This window comes from Schistocerca gregaria, chromosome 4 (assembly GCF_023897955.1).
Source record: "Schistocerca gregaria isolate iqSchGreg1 chromosome 4, iqSchGreg1.2, whole genome shotgun sequence".
NCBI classification, from domain to species: Eukaryota; Metazoa; Arthropoda; class Insecta; order Orthoptera; family Acrididae; genus Schistocerca; species Schistocerca gregaria.
The window spans coordinates 614,590,194-614,602,479 of NC_064923.1; the positions used below are offsets into that span (position 1 = coordinate 614,590,194).

At 37.5% G+C, this 12,286-nt stretch overlaps 1 protein-coding gene across 1 annotated transcript in view; it reads left to right on the top strand.

Annotated features, from left to right (window-relative positions):
• The window catches only part of LOC126267834 (centromere-associated protein E-like), a 536,568-nt gene that overhangs the window by 460,883 nt on the left and 63,399 nt on the right, over positions 1-12,286 (top strand). Inside the window, exon 20 of the mRNA XM_049973138.1 lies at positions 10,853-11,020. Within this exon, the coding sequence (XP_049829095.1) occupies positions 10,853-11,020 (168 nt within the window). The remainder of the gene's footprint in view (positions 1-10,852; positions 11,021-12,286) is intronic.

Consider the following 12,286-nt stretch of genomic DNA (forward strand, 5'->3'; position numbering starts at 1 on the left):
TGTCCCCACAATCCCTTTGGGAGTGATACATAGAGCACTCCAGTATTTCTTATAGTCATCATTTGAAGCCAGTTCTGGAAACTTTGTAAGTAGGTTTTCTCAGGATAGTTTACATCTATCTGCAAGAGTCTGCCAGTTCAATTTCTTCAGAATCTCTGTGACACTCTACCATGGATCAGATAGACGTGTGACCATTGGTGTTGCCTTGCTACGTATACATTCAATATCCCCTGTTATTCTATTTGGTATGGGTCCCATACACTTTATCAATATTCTGGGATGGGTTGCATGAATGATTTGTCAGCTATCTATGTGATTACATTTCCCCAGTACTACACCAATAAACTAAAATCTGGAACCTACTTTATCCCTGACTGAGCCTATGTGATCATTCTATTTCCTATCCCTGAAAAGCATTACACCCAGTTATTTGTATGAATTGACTGATTCCAACAGTAACTTATTGGTGTTATAGGATACTATAATTTTTTGTTTTGTGAAGTACACTGTTCTACATATCTGAACATTATAAGTAAATATTCACATAATATGAGAAATTATACTCATTTTATCAGTAATCTTAAATCACTTAAATTGGAAAGCAATGATTATTGATCAGTTTTGAAGCTGTTACTCATTTCACAAAAGTGCCTCAGGTGAACATGCTACATATCATCAGCAACAGGTTTGGGTTTGATATAACAGCATTCAGGGGCAATTCTACAAGTTGGTCAAAGGGGTGAGGGGGGGTGGGGGTGAGTGGGGGGAGGGAGGAGAGAGAGGGGGTTTGGGGGAATGGAATATGGATCAACAAAATGTGAGTAGGGGTCCTCTTCTGACAAAATGGTAAAATTTGGTGTTGCTTAAAGTAGTTTTTTAACTGTTTTGGAGTTCAGGGTAAAAAATGTGTATTAATAAATAATAAGATGCCTATTTTAAGTTAAATGATATTTATTGGTTATGTAGTAAGCTATTTTCCACTCTTATTCTTTTGTTAAAATGTGTTTGGAGTGCATTTCAACCTATATTGCTACATTATTGTATATAAAAAAAGATTGAATCTGTTGGAGTAATATATTCACTGATTTCTGAAGTCATTTTATTCAGAGTAATATGATACTCAATGGGGAGGGCTATAGCTCCCATAGTCCCCCACCCCTTGCACTCACACAACAATAAAGAGGATGAACCTTTCAAAATGATAGCCTATCTGCCATATATTGTACATGTATCTGTGAAAATAGAAGAACTAAGAAAAAACAAGGTTGAATTTATCTTTTCTCCTCGAGCAAAAAGATAGGGACTTATGGGATCAGTCAAAGATGATGTAGAGCTGCACAGGGCAGGAGTTTATAATATTTTATGTGAATTCAGTGAATCAAATTTAGAGCAAAAAAGGTGCAGTGTTCAAGATAACATAATGGAACACCAGCGACATACTGCCAGCCGGGGTGTCTGAGGCTGAGCGGTTCTAGGCGCTACAGTGCGGAACTGTGCGATCACTATGGTTGCAGGTTCGAATCCTCTCTTGGGCATGGATGTGTGTGATCTCCTTAGGTTAGTTAGGTTTAAGTAGATCTAAGTTATAGGGGACTGATGACCTCAGAAGTGCTCAGAGCCATTTGAACCAGCTACATATTCACTCCTCCAAGTATCAAAGTCATTATCACAAATCACTGTATTTCTTCTGGTTGTCCACTGAAATATGATGAAACAAAAATTGTGGTCCATACTTCAAACTTTTGGAACTCAATTATCAGTGAATCAATGGAAAAATGACTGAGGCTCTTATCAGTTGGGACATGATTTCCAATTAGATACTGCATGGAGTCCTGTCACAGAAAAACTTCATGCTCTACATAGCCCATGTCATTCAGTGATTTTATCATGTGAAGATGATTGATCAGATATCAATGGGGGCTTTCACCACAGTGGGTGCTCCAACAACACATGTGCAATGACATCTGGGTACACCATACATGTGTGAGTGAGGTATTAAGTAGGGGAGCTCAGAGTTCTTTCACAGGTATGCACCTGAGGATGGCCTGAAGACCCTGCACTGATATACTGTTTCAGCAAGTTATTGACATCCAGCAGTTCAACCTACATTTGAATGAATGGCACAACTGATACCTATCCTTTCAATGTACACTTAGATTTACTGTAAAAATATCAGTTTTGTCAATTTCCAATTTTAGCCAGATTTATGTACCTAGTCATTTATGAACTCAACTGCTTTTTTGGAATGCTTTGGACTTTGCAGTGGAGCAAGATTAAACTGGGACAGTACTCATGGATTCTTCCTTGTAAAGGGACAATTGAAAGTAATGTTCAGTTACTGTGTCATTCATGAGTGTTATAAACACTTACTTTGGTACCACAGATATCATTTTCATGTGGCAAGAATTTCTTGAGTTTTTCTGATAAAGTCTTTCGTAACTGTCTGTTATTAAACACATCACACAGTGCCCTTTTGGCATACAAACATGTTTCATTTAGCACATCTCAGCACTATGCTTTGTTTTACTTCTTCTGTTTTCACACGCATGATGAACTGTTTTATTCCTGTTATTTCACAGTCATGGTGAACTATTTTATAGGTACATATCTATCCAGTGCTTGCTAAGTCTTAACTTGAACCATAGTTCCTCTATATGCTTCTAGTTCCTCTATATGCTTCTGCCCAGTAGTAAATATTTTGAATTCCTTCTTGAGATATGACACTGCCACCACTTTATCTAGTTTGCTGAATATTTAAAGCTTCCTGTTCATTTTTGTTGTCCTTTGTACCAAGGTACTCATTATGGGTGCACCCCCCCCCCCCCCTTTTTCTAGCTGAGTAGACCTCATGGTTCACTGGTCTAGTATACATAATTATTTATACTATAATTAAATATTCTCTAGAAAAATTAAATATCTACTTCACACTCGCTTTTTAATACTTCATTTCATACCCTAGAGTCCTCCTTTACTCATCAACTCCTACCCTTCCAGCATACACCATGCCTACATACATTATTCAATATATTTTACTTACGCTATGAGTCCCACTATCCTACTAGTTGTCAGAATACTTTTTAGGCTGACCTTCTTTGATGCTTTCCTCTCTGGTCTATATCCTCTTTCCTTACACATCCTTCTTATGCATACTTGATGTGGAATCATTCTAGTTTTACATATTTATTTTAGTTAACATCGTTCTTCTACACTTATGCATATGTGTAATATGGAATCATCATTGTTCATGTACCTATGTGATGTGTCTTGTTAATTGTAAATAGGCAATGTAGAACCATTACAGTAAATGGCAATGTGTGCCTATTTCCCTAAAGTGATTCTATACAACTATGTGTGCAGTGTAGAACCATCACAGTAAATGAGAATGTGTGCGTCCTGTCTCGATGTACACATTCCTTTCCGCCTACAACACTTGACGGTTCTCGTCTTTTGATGTGTAATTTCATTATTTGTGTACTTGTATTTTTTCATGTGTATGCGTAAGTGTGTTTGTGTAGCCTGATTCTTCAGCCTGCTTATATGAAATAAGTTGCAGGTTATTGGAAACTGTGGAAATTAGGAAGAACGTCTGTGATAGAAGTAGTTGAATATGGTAAGAGGGAAACGTAGATAGATACTCAAATTAGAAGTAAGAAAGGAAAAAATAGAAATGGTTGCAAAGAAGTGAAAGAAGGTAGCCCCAAAGACAGGAAACCCTTCCCAGCCCCCTTCCCCAGGATCCCTACTTCTCCAGTACTTGAGTGAGAAGCCGGAGGAGGTGTGGTGTTAATTGTCTCTTACAGAAAGGACATTTTCACCTTCACCCTTGAAGTCCCTGAAGAAAATCTTAGCAATGCCTATGGAATGGCAAATGGTGAATAATCAGTCATACTTGTTTGGAAGAGGCGTTTTAAAGGTGTGATGTGTGTTTAGTGTTAGTCATACTTGTACCTTCACTACCCGCCCCTTTCAAAATCAATACAAACCGTTCTATCTACATTACATCTCATAAAACGTAAAAAAATATTCAGTATTGAGTACAAAATTATGTATCCTATTATCACCATTATTTAATTATTCATACAATGTTATATCTCGTGTGAACTTAATATTTTTTTGAGTTTATCAAAATGAATATGCTCCAAAAAGTATAAATTTTAACTTTTACTTGAACATATTACCTTCAGTATGAAACTAGTAATCTGATGAATTCTGAAATTATTTTCAAAGTTATGTGCTAGCTATGGTTCTCCCTGTCTACCCAGAAATATGTGGCAAAATAAGGGTTTACCAGTCAGCTTTCAAAAAATTCATTGTTAGAGTCGTTATAACAACATCTCATATCAACAGAACATACTCTATTAATGATGTGGATTCCATTTAGACCCCTACACACAGATTTGCAAGGCAATCTGGAGAAGAAATTACCTTCAAAGAATAGCTTAGGTAAAAATAAGACCTAACTATACGTGGATGGCGGGACAGACTGGCTGGCTAGGCAAAAATAAGACCAAACTATACATGGAGAGCAGGAGAGACTGGCTAGCTAGACAGATTTAGTCTATCTTACCTCAGGGGTAATCTGTGCACCTATTTCCATCTCATGTTGCCACCTAGCAAGTCAAAAGAAGTTGGGATAACACGAGACGAGCCATGAAGACAGGCACAGGCACTCCTGGAATAACAGAGGATGACACTATAAAATTTCCTAGTGGGCACAACTCTCTACTCTCAACCACTGAAGATGACTTAATCCAAATACTTAGTGGGCACAATCCTCTAACAACCGAGGACAACTTACTCCAAATACTTAGTGGGCACAATCCTCTAACAACTGAGGATGACTCAGTCACATACCAGGAGCAGTTTTGGGTGACATAATCACAATTCCTCACTGGTATGTTTCTCTATTAAACTATAATTGGGGGATAATGGGATAGAGTAAGAAGTAGAGGAATAGTGCAAGAAGTTGGGGGAATTTGGGGCAGGGAAGTCTTATGACAGTAGAAACACTGAAAACAACAAGGGATCCAGTGGTTGTTACTCCACCGATTAACACAGAACATTAATGTCCCTGGGAGACAAATATGACTCTGCCCAGATCCCATGGATCTGATATTAACTTCACTTGAGCAAGTGCAAACCAGTACTTCTCATTAAATTTTTTATGAAAGTCTCTGCACGGCAAAACAATCACCACTTTACTAGGTAACACAACATCAGGTAAAGTTATTCTGTTTTCTACTCTATCCTGGATAGATTTGAATCCTTTCCACAAGTTGCCTATAACCTTGCTGGTATTATTAAATTTGGAAGAAGCAATAGTCAAAAAGTTTCTGGAGGTTACTCTTGTGGCAACTCCTTGATCTATCATTTTTTCAATTGGTTCCTCCAAGCTACATACACTTTTAATATCAAAGCTGGATGTATTCTCTTTGAAATTCCATCCTACATTATTTACTCGTGAACTGACAACTTGTGTACTGACACCTGTAATCTGCGATTGGACTATAGGAATTAGCTTGTCCTGTTTCTCAACACTTTCCTTTAAAGTGTGTAATCCCTGCTTTACTGCATCAACCGTAACATTATATATACTTTGAAAGGATCCTAACTTCTCACTAAATTCAGATTCTACGTTATTACATTTATCTTCAATATCAAATGCTAACTTCTGTGTCAAAATGTGAAACTGATGATTCTGCTTTTGACAAAGGCCAGTAAACATTTGATTCATCTGAATAGTCAAAGATTTACTTAATTCATTCTTTACATTTAACTTCATATTCTCAACTTTATCATTTAAGGCCTTGAATTTAGAATTTAAAACCTCACTCTGTGCTTCTATCTTTTCACTGAATCTGCCTTCTGGTCATCCATCTTAGCATTGAACTGATTATTCACTGAATCGAACTTAAGACTTTGAGCATTTAAAACTGCCCTCTGTGCTTGTAAATTTTTACTTAAAGTAGTAATTTGGGCATTCTGATCTTTGATTAAATTCACTTCTTCAGACCAGTCCTGCATTTCCCTACTCACTTTAATAGCCATGGCTGGTTCTGAAGTTTCTCCTAGTTGCTGTTTTTTATCCATAACTTTACATGTTCTTGACCTTGTGAGCATTAAAAAAAATCTACTCTACTTATAATGACTACAATTTTACAGTCTATTTCAACAGTTCATTCAACTTTATTCTCAAACAATTATTATTTTAAGCTCACCCAGTGTAGAGTTCTAGCTGCATTGGTGAGCAGATGTGTATTCAGCACCAGTGAACAACACTGGCACTGGCAGCATTGAACATTGGTTTCGGCATTGGCAAGCAGATGTGGAGTCAGCTCTGGTGAGCAGCATTGGCACCAGCGTCAGTTGATGTAAGGCTGGTTACTGCATTAGCATCAGTTGTGATGTGGGTGAGAGCTGTGTACTCTCCACACCAAATCTTCTTAGTTGAAGTATTCTCAGCATAACTCTTATTAGTCTAAAATGTTGAGGTCTATTCTCCATTCCTTTGACATTATTACTTTCTTAAGTCTTTTACTGTGTTGCATTCACAATTTTATTCCATTTGGTTTCTTGGACTTATCCAATTACTCAAAACAGTTCTCTTATCTTGTTATGCCTGGTTGCTATGGCAACTCAAAATATCTTCTTCCTGTTTCCATCTTAAAATTCCTGTTTTCTTCAAGTCCTGTCACTCAGGTTGCCACATTCTAATGTTTTGATGACACGAGAAGCAGTGTGAAACTGTACTGCATTCACAATTCACACCTCCCTCTCATCAGTTGAGTTATGTTACTGGTCTAGCCGATCCTCTTCCTGGATAATCAGCTACATCAATCTCCCAAAAGCTTCTTCTCTGAATACTATTGCTGGTTATAGGAATTTAAAAGCCTCTACTTTTGAAATAATTGGGTACTTGTAGAATACTTTCACTTCAATCATGGTACATTTTCACTTCAACTGCACTGTAAATAAGTGTCAGTTTTTGCAAATGTAGGTAACCATTTTTTTGCTTTTTCAGTAATATCATTACAGTCAAATAATGGAAAGCCAAGGTAGGAATATCAACGATGTGATGAAAAGGACGGATTGCTACTCACTGCAATCATAACACACTGAGCTGCAGACAGGCACAACAAAAATACTGTTACACATTTAGCTTCCTGCCAAAAAAAGAGTGCTGTCTGACAGAGCACGCAGTGATCAGATTTTGGCGGGATAAGGCTGCCAGGTGCTGTGTTGGGTGGCAGTGGGTAAGAGGAGAAGGCTGGTGGTGGTGGTGGGGGGGGGGGGGGGGGGGGGGAGATGGGTAGTAGGAAAGGAGAGTGCGAGAAAGGGGGAAAAAGCCTGGTGAGTGCATTACATGTGGGTGGTGCACAATGAGTGTGATGGGATGTGAATTGGAAGGAGGTATAGGACAGAGGTGGCAGAAACCATTGAGTGGAGGGTATGGGAACAGTAGGTTACTGTAGGTTGAGGCTGGGGTAATTTCAAGAGCAGAGAATGTGTTGTAACTCCCATGTACACAATTCAGAAAATTTGGTTGTGAAGGGGAAGATCTATATGACTTATGTAGTGCAGCAGTCATTGAAATCAATCATGTTATTTTCAGCTGCATATTTTGCCACAGGGAGGTCCAGGTGGACAACTGACTGATTATCATACCAAAATGCAATGATTGTGCCAGAGCTGGTATATGATATGGCTGTTTTCACAGATGTTTCAGCCTTTGATAGGGTAGGATAAGCCAGTGACAGGACTGGAACAGAAAGTGCTGGGTAGGTGTACTGGTTAGGTCTTGCCCCTGGGTCTTCTACAGGGAAATGATACCTGTAGCATGGGGCTGGGACTGAGCATGGTGTATTGATGGACTAGGATATTCTGGAGATTGGGTGGGTAATGGAACACCACTTTAGGAGGGATGACATGTCTCTTGGGTAGGATTTCTTTCATTTCAGGGCATGATGACAGATAATCAATGATCTGACAAAGGATGTGATTCAGCTGTTCCAGTACAAGGTTGTATTGGATGACTGTGTCTGTGGAGTCATTAGTGAAACCTTGAGCATACGGGCAAAGCAGTTCTTGCCACTGCAGATATAATGTCTCCAGGTGGCCAGGCTGCATGAGAGGGATTTTTTGGGGTGAAAGGGATGGCAGGTATCAACAGACATGTCTAACCACCGACCACCAATATTATCAGTTTTTCTGATCTGTGTAGATGGGAGTAATCTTTACAATACATTCTCATTACCTAAATTCTCCTGGCCACAAGATGTGGTAGCCTACTGTCCTCACACTCTCCACACAACAATTTTTGCCACTTCTGTCCTGTACCTCCTCCCAGTTTCACATCCCATCACATTCATTATGTGTTGCTCTTTGCTAATGCACCCACTGGCCTTTTTCTCCTTCATCTGCCACTGTCACTTTCTGATAACCATTTCCCCCTCACCCACACCCCTCCCCCCCCCCCCAACCTCCCAGCACTAGGACTGGAAGCCTTGCCCTACTGCCTTTTACTCCCTGTTCTCTCTCTGTCAGAAAGCACTCTTCTCTTCCCCTCCCCCCTCCCCTCCCTCTCCCATATACCCTGTTATCCCTCCCCCTTCCCTGCCCCACTCCAGCACATTACTTTTGTTCAGTGTGACAGGTGATTGTCTGAGCTGCTGGCAATAGCAGTCATCTGAATGTGAGGTGTGCTTGGTTGTATGAATGTATGTTTTCTTTAAGAAGTAGTTTTTGGCCAAAAGCTAAATGTCTACCAATCATTTTGTTGTGCCTGTCTGCAACTCAGCATGTCATCTTTATGGTAAGTAGTTATCTATCAGTTTCATTATATTGATAATATAGTTTAGTAAATATTAAGCTACTAATAGGAATAAACAGAAGCTATTTAATATAGCTAAGAAGGCAGCAAGTTTGACCAAAGTAGCAACTGTATTTTCAGTTTATTTTTAAATTTAGCCAGTCTAAGGACCAATATCATGTTATAATTAATGCAATATACATTTTACACTTCCATAATTTACTTGCCCTTTGTTGATGTGTACCTCAATATGTTACACATACTTGAAGGTTTCATTTCTTGTTTGAATTTATAGAAAATTAAGATTGCATGAATGGATTTGTGTATCAAAAGGAAAATTAACATAGAGGAAACTATAAAATTATGACAGAATTTCTGACAATTTCAAACCTTCAGTAGTCAAAAGTTTTAATATTGCTGATATATGTGTGTAAAGGTTCAAAAAACTATTTTAACTTTTGGAACAAGTAGTTCAGTATTTGTGGAGCATAATATAAACATGGAATGGCATTCCACATGATGAAACAGATGAGAGAAGAGCTATTGAATTTTCGTGTACTTTTAAATGTTTGTGGATAGTACTAAAAACTTCACCTCCTGAAACTAAGAGCTGGCAAGTGATTCTGTCTCATAATTTTACAGTTTTCTTCAATGAATTAATGAAGTAATATCATCATCAAACACCATAGTATAAAAGCAAATGTGTTGTTTTGTGTACTGTAATTTTTATAATTATAGTTATCACCACATAAGCTGAAAACTGGTTACAATAATTAACAAAATCTCCAAAAATCTATAATTTACATGTATTTAATGTCTTATGGTTAATTGTTAAAAGGCAAGTTCTGTGTATCATCTGTACAGGTGAAAAATGTAATTTCATATCTGGGACCAAGTTACATCAATAGCTTCCATTTCTATTTATTTATTTGAAGGTTGAAGCAGATGAGACAGCACAGAGATTTGATATTTTTGTGCAATAGTCATACATCAACAGTGATGAGTGTGAAGGTCCACTACTGTGATGCAAGAGCCATAAATTGTCTCATGACATTTAGAACCATTTCTGTCTCACATTTTCTCAAAGGTGTTGCAACACATCCCATAGGCTTCCTTCATTGTTTGGTATCTCTGTAAAGGTTTTCGTGAATTTCACACAAAATTTAATGCAGACACATTTCTCCTCTAAGTCTGCCATCTCAAAGTTCACAATCTGTGTGACACCTCATTCTACTCAATACAGCACTGAACAATAACTAAGAGACATAGAACAGTGAAACTTTCAGCAGTTACACATTAAACACAGGCATGTGCAGAGAAGCCAACTGCATTTCACTTCAACACACCATTGCCATGAAATTAAGAATGTTCCATAATTTTTTGGACAGACCTTGTATTCCTTCTTTCCTGACTCACTTTTTTTGTTCCTTCTCCAAGAATACTTTTCATTTTCTACTTGCTTTGTCATTGGATGAATCCACCACTTGTGGTATTTTTGCTTTCAACCTTTGTCTGTTTCCTATATGTTATCTACTGCTTTTACACTTCTCTATTTCCTGATGTAATTCTCTCACCAATGGGCTTATGTCTTTCTGTTCTCCTGGTAAGTCAATACCTTTTTTACAACTATCTTCATTATTGCTTAGATATTTTCAGATTCCTTATATAATTCCTTGACTGACCTCAGGTGAAATGTAAACTCACCTGCAGTTACTATTTTTGGCCTCAGGATCTTCCTTGGATTTTTTTCTTCTCTCTCCCTTTACTTCTTAGAATGCTTTTCTTGGGTTCTGAGCAGTCTGAATGTTGTTTTTATGTGTGTTGCTCTTTCTCTGACTACCTTCTCATTGGTTTTTGGGATGGGAATCTCCGTTAAGTATTTGAAATCTTGTGTTCCTTTGGCATCACTATGCATTATATTAATTGTCAACATTGAGTCTTTTGTATAGGTTCGTTTACTTGTGTTATTTTGTTAGCATGAAAGAACATTATGTGCACTCATACACAGATAAGAGTTAAATTAATTTGAGATTTATTTAACAGGTAGGTTCTCTGCAACTAGCTCTAAACAAAGAGAAGAACAGTGTGCAGCACTCAAAGAAAGCATATGGATTCGCAAATGAAACTTTAAAATGTTATCTTGTGCAAACTGAATCTCTGTATAAAATGAAAGACATACTACAAGAAAAGAGTAAAAACCTAGTAAGCCAGGTCAGTATTATTTTACTTCTGGTGTTTTGTATTTCAGTCATGTGTCCTGTAGGGAGAGGGTTACAGGTAAGTCCTAGTTGTAAAAGACTTGCATGTTTCAAGTAGAACCACTTCTCAACATCCCATGTTATGTACTAGCTCACGTGCAGGTACTTGACAGTGGAATAACAAAAATAACTTATACATATTGCTTGAGGGTTTCCCATGTACCCTGTTATTGAAGAACAGGACATGCTCTATAGAGTGATGTGAGCAGTTCTGATTTTTTACAAGCACTGAACCTTTGGATTCCTCTAATATATCAGTGCTAACGCACACAAAATTGGGAGCTTTTCACAAAATTGTGAGCTTTTCCACAAAATACATGCTTCTCCTTATATTTACTAAATTTACTAATCATCCATCAATAGTTAATGTCTCACTACCATATTTACTAATCTAAGCCGCAGTTTTTTCCGGTTTTTGTAATCCAAAATACTGCCTGCGGCTTAGAATCAAGTAAGCGGAAGTTCTGAAAAATGTTGGTAGGTGCTGCCACAACTAACTTCTGCCTTTGAATATATGTAGCACTACACAGTCATGCTTTTCAGGTACAAAGAAAAATACTGGCGCCAAAACCTCCGCGTCAATAGATAAATTAAAAGAAAAGCTCGTAGAACATTATACCATGTATTCTTCCATGTTTGCTGCTATCTCATTTAAATCCTGTCTTCTTAATAAACTACGAAACTAGAGTCAGACAACAGCAAACGCGGAAGAATATGCATATCATGACATGTTTATATTCGTATTATTCTTATGCTGAATAGTGATACAGCCAGAAATGAAGCACGGCAACTGACTAGATTTTTAAATCTAAGATGACTCTAATTTCTGCCCAGAATGTAATGTATTACAGAGGTGTCTGCAAAGATTCTCAAACAGAGAAAAATATTCGCTAAATTCTCGTTCAGAACATATTCTATCATACGCAGCGTATTATTTGCATCTTGTTTATCATTATCAAAGAAAGCATGTGGTGTCCGGAATTAAAAAAAAAAAGAGGTGTTAATTTTTTTTTTTTTGTTGAAAGGAAAGAAAGAAAAAAGGGTGAATAAAGGTGAAGGGAAGTGGTTCTATTTTTACTGGAATGAACTTATTGATGGACATCACAAAAATTTATTTTACCTATATTTTTTTTTTTACTCATCGAAGAAGACAACACAACACATATAAAAGAAGTCATCACACTAATATTATCCACAGAATGATCATTTCACAAGACAC